Below are 17,784 nucleotides of genomic sequence, written 5' to 3'. Positions count from 1 at the left end.
GTATCAGAGAGTTATTGAAAAACCTGTCTCGGGTTTTTACATTTTTACTTGTATTACTCCTTGGTGATACCATTAGTCATAGCATTGATCTGCTTCTCACTATGTGTCTGTGCAGCACCTAGCACAGCAGGGCCCTGGTCTGCTCTGGGACCTCACCACTCCTGCCAACCTTCCACTAAAATGCAAAGGAACATGCTGAAGCATATATCATTACAATACCTCAGGGCAGAGTCATATCACCAAGTATTTTTAACCAGATTTTACATAAATAATGTATTATGGCAAGAATAATATAGCTGTTTGCTATACCCGAAACTGTGGGTAGTGTAAAATGGCATAACAAGACTCATCTCTGTGTATTATTAAACAGGTCTACACCATGGTATATCTACAGCAAAAGGTGCATCCACCAAAACAAAAAAAAACCCTTCAACATCATTATAACTCAAAGTTAAACTTTTTATTCAAGTTAAACATTGTAGGCCAAAATAATTCAGCTAACATCAGGGATATTCCATAGCGGCAAAGTATCACAGTCAATTGTTCTCTCAGGTCATCTTGAAATTCACAGCAAGATTGAAATTGGCCTCTTCGATATTTTTCAGATGAGGAGTGGCTGGTTTCAATGACACACCAAAGATTTTTTTTTTGTCTTGATATTACATCCTAAATTTAGCAAGAGACTTGGCTTATTCCTCCATAAAATCTTCTCTAATTGGCATAAAGTCCCTCCTGCTTCGAGTCTCAAGTTGACAGAGATGAAAAAGTTTGTCTTCAAATTCTTTTTCTTTGCAGCCAGAAGGAATCTCACTTTAGCTCTTTTATCACATAAGGAGATTTGTGAAGTCTCAAATGAATCGCCTGACCACTCCTAGCAGGGATTCTCCTGTGTAAAAGGAATCATCTTGCATGCTTCAATCAAATAGTTTAACGTCAAAATCAGGAAGATATGGATATTTTTCCCCCTCACTGATCCCTAATATTTGCAGATAATGTGATTTTTATCTGGTTTCCAAGGTCTCTCCTTTCCTTTCTAAGACAGTGTTACTCCCAAGTAACCACAGTATTAGTATTTTGAAGCATTCTCCTTCATGGCTTTGTGCATCTGTTGACCTTCCTCGCTGGAGTAATGGCATTGCTTTGTGCACTCTTCTATCCAGATTGCTAGTCACTGAGACGTTCCTATGCTTGAGATTCTGCTCTTTGCTTGCACCGGTGTACATCAAGGGTGGTTTTGCTGAGGCCAATGCAATCACACCCTTTAGAAATGAGTGGAAATAGGCACATTGACTCTGCATTTCCTGGTAGAGACAACATCATGGTTTGAAAGGCATTGGATTTGCTCTGACTTTTCTTCCAATGATTGATCTCAGGCTGGGGAATATTATTATTATTTGTAATTTATATTATCATAGTGCCTAGGTGCCCCAGTCAGTTACCTGCTCTTTGCAAAGAAGGCCCCATCAGTCCACCAAATCCTCTGTAGGCCATTGACTGGGAACATCCTCCAGTGGCTTGTTCTTGAATGTTGGCTTCTTCAGTCATTCACCTTTCTCCTCGCTGTAGCTCCTGGACAATTACAATCATGTAGCATTCACAGCCCTCCAGTTGTTTCCATGATGGTAGTTTGGTCACGCTGGTGAAAGTCGTCCGAAGCAGCCTTGAAGCACAGTCTCCATGTTGGAAACTAGGCTCTCCCGCACACACATCATCAGAGAGCCTTGTGCTGCTACTGGTCTGCAAACTTCAGTAAGGCCTCAGAATAGTGCAGTTCCCGATGGAGATGACTCAAATCACCACCAGGTTTGGCGCCGATCGGCTAGGATGTATGGCTACAACACCGGAAATCGGGGTGGGCTCAGGGTGTGACCCTGCCCAGAGCCAGCAACTTTCCCGGACCTGGGTCACTGTGATTTGCATGTCCTTGACTTCCATCCTCTGCCACCTCCAGCAAACTCTCCCCTTTTCCCCAGGCCCCATGTCCATCCCCAGCCTTGACCTTGGATGACGTCTGAGGAGGTGGGGGAGTGGTCGTTCCCGTCTCCACTCATGTGATGCAGGGTGGCCCCTTCCCCAGCTTCCGGGGTGGGAGCACGTGTTAAAGGCTGAGCCTCCTCCACTCTCAAATGCTGGAGTACGCAGCATCCCAGAAGCCTTCCCTAGCAACCGCGCAGCAGGGTTTATGGGATGTCCAATGGAGCATATGGTTGCCATGGAATCCCAGTAGACATCTGGTGGCTGGGTGTCAGGGTTCCTGGGGTCTGCTCGCAGCTCTGTGTGACCTGGGGCATTTCACCTCTGTACCTCTAAAAGTGGGAATTAATGGGCCCATCCAATCCAGTATCCTGGCCAGTACCTGAAGCTAAAGCTGGCAGAAGAATAATCCAGACAGGCAGCAAGAATTCCTTCCTGGCCCCTGGGGTGGTGATTTGACACTGTAGCGTGGGGTTAGATGAATTTAGCTGAGGTTGTTTATCTACAGATGTTATCACTGCTCATGAAATTCTCCAGCCTCTCTTTAAATCCAGCTCCACTCTTTGACCCTCTGACCTTTGGAAGCTGCAAATCCCACAGTCTGCCTAAGTGCTGCTCGGAGAAATATCTCTCTGCATTGATCTGCCCCTGACCTCACCGACCAGCCCCCTTGCTCTCGGACGAGGGGGCAGGGAAGGAACAGATCTTTCTGTAACTGATCTGCGCTCAAATTCCTGCAAACTCTCCACTTTTCAAGGCTATACTCTGCTGGCTTCCTCCCACCCTGCCATACATCTCAACCTCCCGCTCCTCATTCTGCCAGCCACCGCAGCCCCTTTCGCTCGTTCGTCCCTGTTCTCCCACAAGCCAACATCTTCCATGCTGCCCTGCAAGTGTGGGAAGCCTTCCCTGAACCAACTCATACAGCCACTGTCCTGTCCTTCGTCAGAACCTTTCTCAAAGTCATCCCAACTGCGGCACCATCCTCCAGCTAACGGCTGGGCAGGTGGCCTGTTGCTAATTGCTCGTCTCTCTTGTCCTCTTGTCTTATGAAAGACTCTGGTGCCTCTAATCTGCATACTTTTCTGTGAACCTATGTGACCTTGCAGGCCTGTCTCTGTCAGGCTCCCATCTCCCCCACCCCTGTTGAGTTCTGCATCCCCTGTTGGGTCTTGACCCTGTTTAGATTGTGAGGGCCTTGGGCAGGGACTGTCTTTCATGGTGTGTGTTTCACAGCCGGTGGGAGAGGAAGGATGGTTGAGCAGTTAGGATGCTAGCTTGGGGCTCAGGAGATGTGGGCACAGATCTCTGTTCTGCCACAGACTCCCTGGGTGACCCTGGGCAAGTCACTAAGTCTTTCTGTGCCTCAGTTTTCCATCCGTACAATGGGAATAATAATCCTGCCCTGCCTCATGGGGGTGTGGTGAGGAGTAATACATTTAACAGTGGGAAGGTGCTCAGATATGAGGGTGTCTAAGTACCTTGCGCCCAGTACAGTGAGGCTGTAATTCTGAATGGGTCCTTTCAGTGCGCACTGTGCCACAAAAGGGGCCTTGCTAGTCTCCACAAACTCCAGCCCCATGCGTTACTCCCAGGGAAGGCACAATAGTCTGAAATAGCATTTTTAGCACAGAGTCACGGAGAACTGGGGCTTTCGTTAAGCCCGTTACAGAAATAGGGGCCAGTCGTGGGTGGGGAATTCTGGCCTCACTGGAGTCTATGGCAAAAGATTTCATCCAGCTAGAGCTGCCCTTTGGGAAAATGACACCGATCACGCCCCCATTGTGCCTTGCGCTGCACTATAACAGGCCTGCCACTCACAGCCCTGGCCAGTCCTGGGAGACCCACCCCACCCCAGGGGCTCAGCCCACACTTCGGAAATACTGGCTTACCCAGATGGAGTGTATGCACTTGTCTCTAGTGGCAGTAGGTTCTGGATGAAGAATTGCCAGCTTGAATCAGCCCTAAAGTCCACCTCATCCAGTATCCCATCTCCACAGTGGCCCAATGCTTCCGAGGAAGGGACAGGAAACACTACTCTTTGTAAAGAACTCCTCGGCATCCTGCTGCGTGCTGTTCCTCAGATACCCACCGCTGGCATCATCCAACGCCCACTGACATTCCCGGGCATCTTCAGTGCTCGCTGGGTCAGGCCCCACCGTGCCCTAGTATCTCACACAGCACTGCTGGCAGGGGCAGAGTTCATTAAAGCGCCTGGAAAGCAGCTGGACGTGCTCCCTTGAACGGCGCCACAGAGTGTAAAGTGTTGTGACAAATAATCTTAAGGAGGTCACTTTCTGACCAGTTTACAATATTTGCAGACTGCCTTCATTTGTCCTTTTGGGGAGAGCGGCGTGGCTTGGGGTGCAGTGTGGGCCAGGACGCCTGGGTTCCACTCCCACCTCTGCCAGCCACTGATTCGCTATGTGACTTGTTCCCTGCTCCCTGTGCCTGGGTGCCCCCCTCTGCAATCTGGGGGTGGGGGGCAGTTGTGCTTCTCTGTCTCGCAGGGGAGTGGTGAGGCATACTTCATGCTTTGCGATCCCGGAACAGGGCAAAGCTTTAGACTTGTGGGGTTCTGGGGGAGCAAAGTGTTTCCCGAGTGGTCTGTGGCGTCACGCGCATGATTTTGCAGAAGCCTGGCGTGTGTGCATAGCCATGACATGTTACACCAGTTGGCAGAGCTGGCGGTGCCAGGAAGGTAATGTCAGCAGAGGCCGGGGAAGCTGGCTCTGCCAGGTCCAGGATAGCTGGAGGGGTCAAGAATCTGGCACTGCCAGGTCAGGGATAATCAGCGGGGACTAGCTAGGGAGAGCTGGAACTCGCATGTCAGGGATAGCCAGCAGCAGAGGGGAGCATGGGGGCTGGCACTGCCAGGTCAGGGATAGCCAGCAGTCCATCCCCCGCCTGCTGCTGATTGGCGCTTTCTCGCCCATCTCCTCTCTGCCAGTAGCCCTGCCTCCCTAGCCGGAGCCGCTTCCACATCGGAGTGAGGGGGACGGGCTGAGTGGGGACGAGGGCTCTCAGCACAGCTGGGGAGGTGATATTTGCTTCAATCCAGAGTCTTAACCTGGCCCGTACCTGGCATGTGACCAGAAACTCCCCCTCCTTCCTGGAACAGCGCGTGCTCAGTGAGCTAGTTTTCTAACGGCCTCATCAGGACTAAATGATTAACCCCAGGGTGAATCCCAGCTCTTCTTGCTCCCCGGCTCTGGGTTAGCTGTGGGGCAGCCCTGCTGTCCTCCGAGGGCTCGAGGCCCCTCGGGTGCTGGGGTTGCCCTGGCCGTTGCTAAGCTTTGTTGGGGTCTCCTGGTCATGCAGGTTCTGAGAACGAGGTGACGCAGGTGAACCGCTGTCTGGACGCCGCCAAGGCCTGCAACGTGGATGAGATGTGCCAGCGGCTGAGGACAGAGTACGTCTCCTTCTGCATCCGGCGCTTGGCCCGGGCCGACACCTGCAACCGCTCCAAGTGCCACAAGGCCCTGCGCAAGTTCTTTGACCGCGTGCCCCCCGAGTACACGCACGAGCTTCTCTTCTGCCCCTGTGACGACACGGCCTGCGCCGAGCGCCGCCGACAGACCATTGTCCCCACCTGCTCCTACGAGTCCAAGGAGAAGCCCAACTGCCTGACCCCCCTGGATTCCTGCCGGGAGAACTATGTCTGCAGGTAACACTCACGCAGCACAGGGCGGCCCAGTCAGCCCCACCCCATGGAGGGCCTGGTCCAACCAACTGAAGCCTGAGGGGAGTCCTTCCAGTGACTCCATTGTGGAAGCTGGCCCTAAAGTGAGACCCTCTGCTCCAGGGGCTAAAGCAAAGGGTTGGCTAGGAGGAGCTCAGGGGCAAATGTAGGGTGAGATTCTCATGGTGCATTCTTGAGGCAAATCCCTTGGATTGTCCCCCTTTTGCCTCAGGTATTGTAGCTGGGAGGTAAACCAGGCTGTATTAATTGCACCTGTTGTTCCGAGGATCCCAAAGCAATTTACAAGCGCTCCCTGCTAAGCCTCTCAGCAGGCATTTGAGCTTTGTTACCACTAAGGGGTAAACTGAGGGACCAAGGGGTCAAGCACTTGCCCACGGTTATGCAGTGAATCAAGGAGCAGTGCCCAGCCCTGCTGACTGCTAGGCACATGTCTACCCACTAGGCATCACTGCCTCTCTGTGTAGGGAAACAGGAAGTAAGAGCCTCACCGGGAACCAGATGCTTAGCAGGAGGGATAATAGGGGAGGGGTGCACACAGTAACCATCACTAGCAAATGGGATGGGAGCCCTCAGGAACTGTGGCAGACTGCAAGGCCATTCAGCGGCTTGCACATATCTCCAGCCCCGCCTTTAACCCTAGCAGCATCGGCAAGGGAGACGGCACGTGGTCACAGAAAATGGCTCTTGACTGAGACGTCCTTGGCAGGATCGGACTGTGTCTCAAGGCATCTGTTTATGGACCTGCTAAGAGACGTCAGAGCCGGCGCTCGCATGTTGTCATTGCTGGTGCTGATGTGAGGAATGGGAAGTAACTGGCTGAGGCTGGGCAGGGTGTGTTTGTGTGTGTGTGTGTGAGAGAGAGAAGGAGAGTGAGAAACTACTGAGTTTTCCTGGGCCAAAAATAATTTGTGGGGGGGTTGGTTTTGGGCCCTTTGTCATTTCTCTGCAGAAACCTCTATTAAAAGCCACAAAACTTCAGAAAAGTCTAGCTGGGGAGGCCATGATGTACGGCGTGTGCCAGGCTTCCCACAGCCACTTTCTTTAAAGGAGCTTTATCACTGCTCCAAGATGCCTTCCCCAGCTCTTTGGTAGAGTTGCTGCTTCGTATGTGTCTGCACTGCAGGCCTGGGGTGCGATCGAACCTTGAGCAGACATCCCTGAGCTAGCTTGAATCTAGCTAGCTAGTGAAGCTGCAGCACCACGGGTTTCAGGGTGGATTAGCTGCCCAATTACCCCAGGTTCTACACAGGCTTGAACAGAGAATCATAGAATATCAGGGTTGGAAGGGACCTCAGGAGGTATCTAGTCCAGCCCGCTGCTCAAAGCAGGACCAATCCCCAACTAAATCATCCCAGCCAGGGCTTTGAAAAGCCTGACCTTAGAAACCTCTAAGGAAGGAGATTCCACCGGTGTTGAAGTACAGGCTGGTGTTCTACTGTCCTGGGACCTGGGTTAAGCTAGCTCGGATGTGTCTTCCTGAGCTGTAATCACACCCCGTGACTGCAGCGTAACCACACCCCTGGAGGGCAAAAAGCTTCGCACAAGGCATCCCAAGCGTTTTCAGAGCGGGGACCCACTTCCGTCCCCTAATTCAGCGTTGCCGACTCCTGCGATTTTATTGCCAGTGTTGGTGTTTTATTGCTACTGGGTGATGGTTTTTGGACAGCCCCATCTGCTGGAATCCAGAGCTTGCGTGAGAATCTCAGCATTCATTAAGGTCTCTAGCCTTCATGACTGCAAAGAAAAGCTTGAAAATACGACCCAAGTGTACTCCGAAGGCCCAGAAATTAGAAGGCAAATAAAACGAAGGCAAAATGTTGTTATTTGCGCTGGAAGGGGATTTTAGTGGGGGTAGTTGTGTACTTAATGGGGAACACGTTTAGTAACATGACATCTGCCGACCATCCATTTAACCACGTGGCCTAATTTCTGTAACCCTCTGTCCCCCGCTCCCCGGTTCATCTAGCCTCCTGGTTCGCATCTCGCCCTTGTGGCAAAGTATCTGCCATTAGAGAATGAATGAACTCTCCAGGGCAGGAACTGTGCCATCCCATATGGCTGAAAGCACCCGGTCCATTTAAGGGCACTGCTGCACTATGCATAATTAATGATAGCAATCAGATGGATACGTTCCAATTGAACCAAATTGCCGTCAGTGGTAAAATTCTCCCTTTAGAGAACGCTGGTACTTTGTGTGTGATATAACGCCAGCCACTTCCTGAGAGGCAGTGCCGCCTAGTAGTTGGAGCAGGACACTGGGCGTTGGCCCTCTTGGGTTCTATTCCCAGTTCTGCCAGTGACTTCTTGGACAAATCATTTAAAATGAGGATAATAGTGTCTCTTTCATGGCTGTATGGGGAGAGTGAAATGATGTTTTCAAAAATGCTTTTAGATGCAGGACACTATAATGTGCATAGGTGTGTCAACACATGTGTGTGTGTTAGTTATTATTTTCATTAGCCATTTTCATCCCTAAGGTTCTCAAAGACCTTTACAGATTTTAGAGAGAGAGAGAGTCACTTCACCCACCCTGCTGCAGCTCTTTCTGGGGCAGAGCACATTAACCACCCTGCAGCAGTAATGCCAAGCACTTGGCTTTTAAAGAGGAGGAATGATAAATAATTTCTCCAATTGAAACTTCAGGGGGAGCAGACATTGGAATTTGGCTGGGGCGAGCCCCCTTATTTTTGCCAGAAGCACCATAGGAATTTTAATGACTGTGAGTGGCTAGACCCCCTGGCTTAAGTTTTATCTGAAAGGTGGAAAGCCACGGAAGCCAGCAGCCATTAGTCCAGGTACTATAGGATTTCACACAGCTAGCCAGTGAATCTGAAATGTAGCAGTATTGCCCCCTGGGGAAACACAGATAAGCGACGCTGGTGGGGAAAGGGAGGTGCAGAGGGGAACGTGTTGATTTCCTGGAGGATGGGAACGATTATACATCCTTAAAGTAGCACAGCTGTTAATTAGCCAGTTCCTTGGTCTCCAAACGAATAATAAATGTATCCTCTGGAGCCGATGTCCAAAGCAGCAAGGAAATGCGAGATCTGGTCACAGTCTGCAGAAGACACAGAAACCAAAACGAAAGCCATGAACAAAAGCACAGGTCTTTAAAGAAACATTTAGAGTAAAATAATACCGGGTTAACCCCGTTTTATACCCAGCTGTAACCCCTTGAATTCAAAGTGATCTGGGTACTTGGCAACCCTTGTGCACCCACATGCTAGCTTAGAGACTAACACATTGATTTGGGCATAAGCTTTCGTGGGCTAGAACCCACTTCATCAGATGTATGGAGTGGAATATACAGTAGCAGGTATAAATACACAGCACATGAAAAGATGGGAGTTGTCTTACTGAGGGGGGGGGGTCAGTGCTAACGAGGCCAATTCAATTAGGGTGGATGTGAGCCATTCCCAACAGTTGACAGGAAGGGATGGGCCTCGTTAGCACTACAAAAAGTAATTTTCCCTGTTGATATTCACCCCTTCTTGTGAACTGCTGGTGCAGAACTCTCTATCTATATATAGTTTTCTTTCCTGCCTTCAAACCCCCTTAGCCGTTGGATTGCCTGGATCTCCTTCCACCACCCATTCATGCAGTCTAGTATTCGATTGTTATTTGTGCTGCGGTCTTGTCTGGCAGCCCCAGGCAGGGCTTGGAGCCCAATGTGCTAGGTGCTGTACGTACGGAGAACAAAGACAGACTTCGTCCCAAAGAGCAGACAGCGTAAATGAGAGGGTACGATTTAAGTCACATTTTTCCTCTTGTAGAGGCCAGTTCTGGGCTGTGACACTGCAACGTTTAGATTGCACTTGATAAAATATTAGAAGACAGTTAGACTGGATGATCCAATAGGCCTTCTGTGACAATCTGGGAATCTGTCTGGACAATCTATGACGTCTGTGGGAGACTATGAACGCTCTGTAGCTTTATGAGGCTGCAAACTCCATTGTGAAGGTGCAGCCCTTTGTCTTTTCTATTGTCCGTTTGCCCCCACGCTGGCTGAAATTCCACCAGCTGGTGGCCAAAGAGCAACAGAAGAGTGTCATTGACTTAAAACGATCAACCACTGAAATGTAATCACTGCAGAAAATAAGAGAGCTCCTATCCAGGAGAACTAGTTTGTCAGGGGAGAGGTCACCTTGGCAAGGGTCCCGGCTCTCCTGGGGAAGCTGGCAAGGGGAGGGTCACCTGACACAAGAGTCTGGATTGTCATAAAAATGGGTCTATTTGGCCATTTTCAGCAGCTCAAGCTGATGGAAGCTGATGTAGCTTTATGAGGCAGAGGAAACCTGCCTGCCAGCCCTGCCTTCTTGAGCCCAGCGGGGGAGCTGCAACTATATGTGAAAGGAAGCGTAGAGTCAAATATAGTAAAGACTTAAATAATTCCAAGAGTACCATAGAATCTCTGTGGCTAGAAATTCCATGCTTGAATAATAGGCGTATAGCAGTAGGAGTAAACTTCTGACCACCTGACCAGCATGCTGATAGTGATTGCAAAATTCTCAGGGTGATTAGAGATGCTACAAAACCAGAAAACCCAATAATAATGGGGGATTTCAACTATCCCCGTATTGACTGGGAACATGTCACCTCAGGACAGGATGGAGAGAGACAATGTCTAGACACCATTAATGACGGCTTCATGGAGCACTTAGTCCTGGAACCCGGAAGGAGAGAGGCAATTCTTGATTTAGTCCTAAGTGGCGCACGGGATCTGGTCCAAGAAGCTGAACCGCTCAGTAATAGCAACCATCAGGAAGTTAAATGTAACATCCTTGTACGGAGGAAAATGCCAAAGAAACCCACCACAGTAGCATTTAACCTCAAAAGGGGGAAGTAAAGAAAAACGAGGAAGCTAGTTAAATGGAAATTAAAAAGAACAGTCACAAGAGTAAAATGCCTGCAAACTTTTTAAAAGCACCATACTAGAGGCTCAATCTAAATGCATAGCCCAAATCAAACAAACCAGTGAAAGGGCCCCCCAAAGCCCCCAGTTAGATACCAAAAGACATCCTTTAAGAATTGGAAGTGAAATCCTACTGAGATAAATAGAAAGGACCATAAACTCTGGCAAGTCAAGTGTAAACGTATAATTAGGCAGGCCAAAAAAGAATTTGAAGAGCAGCTAGAAAAAGACACAAAAACCAACAGCAAAAATAAAAATAAAAAGTAAGTATCTCTGAAGCAGGAAGCCTGCCAAACAGTGGACGATTGAGGTGCTAAAGGAGCACTCAAGGAAGAGAAGGCTGTTGCGGAGAAGCTAAATGAATTCTTTTAATCAGCCTTCACTGTAGAGGATGTGAGGGAGATTCCCACACCAGAACCATTCTTTTTAGGTAACAAATCTGAGGATCAGGTTGAGGTGTCAGTAGACAAGATTTTGGAACAAATTGGAAAATTAAACAGTAATAAGCCACCAGTGTTGGACTGAGATTCACTTACTCAGCAGAAGGGTCTAACAAATCTTTATTAAGCCAAAACACTCAGCAAGTAGTGATCAGTTTCTCACCAATGGGAAACTCATTGGAACGATCTCATCACAGTTGCCTCCAGCACTGGATAATTTAGTTTCAATTTCCCTTTGTTATACAAACTTATTTATAACTTTTGGTAATCTTTTGTTATGTATTAGTCTCTCCTTTCCACGTTAACTCTCCTCCCCCACCAGTACAGGTTTCGTGTTAGTTCAAACCGGTCATTTCTAGCTTTTTAGTTACTTTCTCTTTTCTTGTTCTCACAAACATGATTATGCTGCAATTTCTTACACATAGGCATTTCTGCTTATGCTTATGCCATTAAACGTTATCAGCACAGACTCTTAAAATTCACAGCAGGCCTAAATATGCTTCGCTCCCAATACTTCCCACTGGGAAGCCATAGAATCCTTTCTAAGGCTTCATCAAAGCCTGCATTTCGTATACATCTCTTCTCCTTCCTAGCTGCCTAACCAAGCTCCTATCCTTCTAAATGGATGCGATTAACACCACTACTAGTTTGACTTACACAAAGCCCATTGGTATCATGCGTACCCATGGATTTTCCCCAATATCGTCTACTAACTCCTACCATGGCCCATTTCCCACCAGATCCTATGTCACTTTGAATATTTCGACTTTCCTGTCTTAAGGTCAACAGACATTCTGGATGTCTTTCCAGTAAGGCCTGCACATTTACTGCAATTGTGGTATGACGTTGCTTAGCTGTTTAGCGCAGAACCAGTCAGAGGGGCACCGGCTGATACATTGTGGATCTCATGCTGGGGAACTGGAAAAATTGCCTTTTCCTCTGTTCGAGTAAGCTTTCTTGGATCTAAGCAGAACATTGGCCAGTCACAATCATATGTTTGTGTCCCATATTGGAAGTGCCCGACCCACCAGGATACACAATAGTTGCCTTCTCCAGCTTTTGCCACCTTGGCTTGACCATGTCCCCATTGCCTCATCCCAACTGTGCAATTTTGGGTTTTTTTGCCAGCATGTGGACCCACATGTCAGCAACGTACTCTACAATACGTCACAATGACATAACCAGGTACCACATCTCTTGGAACAACGTGAAGTGTCTGGGGCTTTCCAGACCACCCTCCTTCTCCCTCCCAATCCTTACCACTATCTGAAAATGAGTGACATGTTCTTTTAAGATGTAACTTGCCATGGTAGGTTCCAATGAACTATGGACTGGGCACTATTCACTCTTTATGCCTCACTTAGTCCTGTGGCCACTGGTACTGCTACCACCATAGGAAGGATCCATGTTTCATCAAGCTTGCATCTTTTCTCAGCATAACAGACCATTGAACAGCACCTAACCCCGCATCAAGCTACTCCTTCTGTTTTTGTCCATTGTTCTAGCATCTTCTCTGTTATGAACCTAGGCACTGCCCCACCTTGAATTTCCTTTGGTGCCATCCCATGAGCAGGTAAATCACCTTTGATATATGAGGTTGGTTCAGGATTTTTCCCATTTCATTGATTGCTGCTTCCACTTCCCTAAACACCTGTCCTGCTATCCTAGTGTCCTGAATATCTTTTAAATCCTCCCCTATAGCCTCATTCTGTTATTTATTTAAGTTTAACAGATTCTGAAACCAAAATCTCATTTTCTGATTTTTCTCCCCCAATACTGTGATATCCGTATGAACAAATGCTGAAGTTCCCAAAGCTCCAACTCCTTATACTGTTCCTATATCTCTTTTGTCTCCTTTTCCATGACTATGTCTCTTCTCAGGCCACCAAATGTCCTTCAATTCCATCCCGTCCATCTAGCTTTTTAGTTACCTTATCTTCTCTTCTTCTCACAAACATGATTATTCTGCAATTTCTTACACATAGGCAGTTCTGCTTATGCTTTAAACATTATCAGAACAGACTATTAAAATCCACAGCAGGTTTCTGTCAGGCCTAAATATGCCTTCACCCCCAACAACCAGGACCAGATGCCATTCACCCAAGAGTTCTGAAGGAACTCAGAGATGACATTGCAGAACTACTAATCTATCGCTTAAATCAGCCTCTGTACCAGATGACTGGAGGATATTTTTTAAAAGGCTCCAGAGGCGATCCTGGTAATTACAGGCCAGTGAGTCTAACTTCAGTACCTGGAAAATTGGTTGAAATGATAGTAAAGTACAGAATTATGACATACAAAGATGAACACAATATGTTGGGAGAAGAGTTAAGCGGCTCTTGTAAAAGGCAATCATGCCTCACCAATCTATTAGAATTCTTTGAGGAGGTCAACAGTCATGTGGACCGGGGTGATCCAGTTGATATACTGGACTTGGGCCTTCAGAAAGCCTTTGGCAAAGTTCCTCACCAAAGGCTCTGAAGCAAATTAAGAGGGATACGAGGAAAGGTCCTTTCATGCGTCAGTAACTGATTAAAAGATAACAAACAACGGGTAGGAATAAATGGTCAGTTTTCAAAGTGGAGAAATGTGAACAGCTGGGAGAGGGAGAAAGTATCTGTCCTGGGACCAGTGCTGTTCTAGCAGGACCAAGTACTGATATTTGTCCCAGATCCCTAAATGGCCCCCTTCAAGGATTGAACTCACAGCCCTAGGTTTAGCAAGCTAATGCTCAAACCACTGAGCTATCCCTCAATGTTCAAACCACTCCACTCTTAGAATTGGATGAAGATGAGAGAAAGACAATACAAATGATTAGGGGCATGGAACAGCTACCATATGAGGAGAGATTTAAAAAACTGGGACTGTTCATCTTAGAAAAGAGATGATTCAGGGGGGATATGATAGAGTTCAATGCAGTCATGAATGGTATAGAGAAAGTTAATAAGAAAGTGTTATTTACCCCTCCACATAACACAAGAACCTTGGGTCACCCAATGAAATTAATAGGCAGTAGGTTTAAAACAAACAAAAGGAAGTATTTCTTCACGCGATGCACAGTCCATCTTGGAACTTGTTGCCAGGGGATGTTGTGAAGGCCAAAACTATAACTGGGTTAAAAAGAGAATTAGAGAAGTTCCTGGAGGATGCGTCCATCAATGGCTATTAGCCCAGATGGTCAGGGATGCAACCCCCTGCTCTGCGTGTCCCTAGCCTCTGACTGCCAGAAGCTGGGACTCGGTGACTGGAGCTGGATCACTCGATAATTGCCTTCTTCTGTTCATTCCCTCTGAAGTACTTGGCATTGGCCACTGTTAGAAGACAGAATACTGGTCTAGATGGACCATTCCTGACCAGTATGGCTGTTCTTATGTTCTTAGTTATTCACTGTAGGCAGTTTAGGACATAAGTCAGCGAGCGTATCAGTGGGCCTAGTTATATGCAAGTGCAGTAAATGCAGCAAGTTAAGTAGTGTTGATATCTCGCTTTGCGCTCTCTGTCCCATGCAGGTCTCGATATGCGGAGTTTCAGTTTAACTGCCAGCCTTCCCCGCAGTCTGCGACTGGCTGCAGGAGGGAGAACTACGCTGCCTGTCTGCTGGCATACACAGGAATCATAGGTATGAGGCTGTGCCCTTCAGTTGTTGATTCTCCTCTTCTCTCTCACCTCCTGTTCTGGACCGTTGCTAGCCCCTCAGATCTAATAAGCACGCTCCATGTCCCTTCCGCCTCTTGCATCCTCACTGACAACAGAGATTCTGCAATCAGAGCTCCTCTGACAATCCTGGTGAGGATGACGATAAGCCATGAGCCGGATGAGACTCCAGCTTGCTCTCCCATCACTGTGCTGGCTCTGCAAGGCTAACGGGTAACAAGTCACTTGGGTGGGTCAGCAGAAAAAGCAAATATGATTCAAAGGGACCCAGGAAGCAGATTGCAGGTTTGGTCCTAATGGGTGAAAAGGTGTCACTCCTTATTCCTCACCACCAGAGAGGTACCTGCCCATGCTCCATATAGTGTACCGTACGTGATATTGGAAGATTTAGTGTTGAATGCTCCTAAAGAACAAGGACAAGCGAGGCCTCAATGTAACACCTCTTCCCCGATATAACGCCGTCCTCGGGAGCCAGAAAATCTTACCGTGCTATAGGTGAAACCGCTTTATATCGAACTTGCTTTGATCCACCGGAGTGCAGCCCTGCCCCCTCCCTCCCCGCCGGAGCACTGCTTTACCGCGTTATAGCCAAATTCGTATTATATCGGGGTAGAGGTGTATTTTTGGAACAGCAGTCCCCACTCCTCCATGTCCCCAGATCCTGAGCGTCCATGGATTGGCAGCCCCAGGTCACCCGGCAGACCCTGTCTGCCAATCACGTCACAGCCACCGCTGTAAACCACCTTCCTCCACACTTCATTGGCTTCAGAGGGCTTTGGCTCAAGCCTGAGACAGGAGCTCTGAGCACAGCATGGGTCAGTCTGGAAAAGCCAGCTGCCTGCCGCTGGAGCCTGGGAAGTGGGCTAGGGAGATGGGAAAGAGAGGCTGCTTTGGGCATATCCTGAACTTTTAGAGCCTATGGAGCCATTCAGTCTTAATCCTCCCTTACATGGAGTCTGTGTGGATCTCTAGGGGTGCTGCATACCCCCGGGCTACACAACAAGCAGACTAAGGACTCCAGGAAGACGTACAGTGTTGTAGCAAAGGGAGCAGAGTGGAGTCACTAGCTGAGTGCATCACCCTGGTCTCTCTAACCGCTGGGTATGTGAACAGAGCAGAATCGAAACTTGGCCAGGAAAGAAGCAGGGTTCCCCATGGCGTCACTTCTTAGCAGGTCAACCGCAAAGGAAAGAGGTCCTGGCAAATCTAAGGGCAGCAGCGTGGAACCCACCGGAACGTGGCTGAGCCGGGGGAAGGTTCGCTCTGGGGAGCCCATGTGGTTTTGGTTCTCAGCCAGTTCCTCCAGTAACAGCGACCCCGCTCCGTCCTTCTTGGCAGGTAGTCCCATCACACCTAACTATATCGACAATTCAACTGCCAGCATAGCGCCTTGGTGCACCTGCAACGCCAGCGGCAACCGTCAGGAGGAGTGTGAGAACTTTCTGCACCTCTTCACCGACAACCTCTGTCTCCGTAAGTAGCAGACGGGGCAAGTCCACTGCAGGGCTGAGGGGCTCCTGGGTGCCTCTTGCAATGGGGACAGAAAGGCCATGTGAAAGGAGGTCCTGCCACCAGCTCTGCACCTGCCGGGTGGTAGGTGTAGTGGTCAGAGCATTCCCTGTGTCTGCCCTCACCCAGTCATGTCCCCTACAGGCTAGCAATGCTGCACCTGACATGGCTAGCCTTCGCCCTTGTGCTGCCCAGACAAATTACAGCTGCCCCATGGGTCGGAGGGGGTCCCAGTACCCTCTCACCTCCAGCCGGTCCACACTACACAAGGCAGAATTTGGCCCTCATGAGTGTTCCAGGAGCACCGAGAGGTCCCAGCTGAGATCAGGGCCCAGCCATTGCCCTAAACAGACAAAGCCATCCAAGGGCGGGAGGGGAACCAGACACTGAGGGCTGGACTGCTCTGTAAAATGGATGTCCTAGCCCTTGAAAGAGCTAGGAGAAGGTGAAGGCTGAGACAAGGCAGCCTGAGTTCTGTAGACTGGCTAGAAAATCTTTATACCCCTGGAAAAGATGACAAGTGCTGAGGATGTCAGAATCCATCAGTGTCCTGAGACGACACGCGCTCCCGGCAAGGCCCTGGGACTGTCACGCTTGAGAAAACCCGACAAGGGGCAACACTTGTGCCAAGAGAAACTAACTTTGCCAGCATTTTCCTGCGCTGCCGTTACTCTGGCCGGAGAGGGCTGCGTGATTCTCCTCTCTCAGCCAGGCCTTCCCATTGGCCTGACCCTGCAGTGAAACCGCAGCCATCCTGCGCTCAGATAACGAACACATCACCCGCGTGATGGCTTCTCTTCAGGACCCGCGAGGAGACGGCTGCTGGGCTGCGAAGCAGCAGAGTGCCATTGGGCAGTGTGCAGAGGGCTGACGGCAGGGGGTGGCGGGCTGCATGTTTAAAAGGGAATCCTGGGCCTCGTCTCGAAGGAGAGAGTCTGCAGCTGGCTGCCAGGCTGAGCAGACCCATGGAGCTGCTCCCGTACAAAGCCTTTGAGACTCCGTGAGGGCCAGCACCTCCCATTGACCACTGGGATAACCACTGCCGTAAATGCATTATGCCCTGATGTTACTGCATATCTTCTGCTGTGAGTGATTGCCTTGCTGCTCAGCCTCCGTCGCTCTGCCCGGGCGAGAGGGAAGGTTCCATGTTGATTTTATGCCCCATCCAGTATTGCTCTGGGGTGAGCACCCAGGGCCCAATTCCCTCCGCTCAGCCCCTCGTGGAGTCACGTAGGCCCAGATCCTCAAAGGCGTTTCGGAGCCTAACTCCTGGCTGAAATCGATGGGTCTAACGCACCGGGGTCAGCGGGTGGGGAATTCCAGGCGCCAGCATGTTGCGAGGCCAGGCAGCAACTTCTGCCTTCAGTGGCTTTGTACCCCGCACCCTGCTGGCAAGCTCCGCCCATGCTGGCCTGCTTTCCCCGCCCCCCAGCTGCTCCCCGCCTGCCCGCGAGTGGAGGCAGGGCACATGGGCAGACAGGGCGGCGCTGTGCAGGAAGGCAGGGCTGGCAGGAGAGACAGTGGGAGGCGATGGCTGGTCCGTGCCCAGCCTGTCCTGGGGGTCGCGGGAGAGGTCGGGAGAGAACATTAAA

General features: G+C 49.5%; 1 protein-coding gene across 5 annotated transcripts in view; it reads left to right on the top strand.

Moving 5' to 3' along the window:
- The window catches only part of GFRA4 (GDNF family receptor alpha 4), a 211,174-nt gene that overhangs the window by 182,949 nt on the left and 10,441 nt on the right, over window positions 1-17,784 (top strand). For all 5 annotated transcript variants that reach the window (XM_045019534.1, XM_045019532.1, XM_045019533.1 and 2 more), the window contains exons 4-6: window positions 5,296-5,641; window positions 14,539-14,648; window positions 16,022-16,156. In XM_045019534.1, the coding sequence (XP_044875469.1) occupies window positions 5,296-5,641; window positions 14,539-14,648; window positions 16,022-16,156 (591 nt within the window). The remainder of the gene's footprint in view (window positions 1-5,295; window positions 5,642-14,538; window positions 14,649-16,021; window positions 16,157-17,784) is intronic.

Source organism: Mauremys mutica, chromosome 5 (genome assembly GCF_020497125.1).
Source record: "Mauremys mutica isolate MM-2020 ecotype Southern chromosome 5, ASM2049712v1, whole genome shotgun sequence".
NCBI lineage: Eukaryota > Metazoa > Chordata > Testudines > Geoemydidae > Mauremys > Mauremys mutica.
The sequence above is the reverse complement of the archived record's forward strand: the minus strand, read 5'-3'. Positions and strand labels throughout refer to the sequence as shown.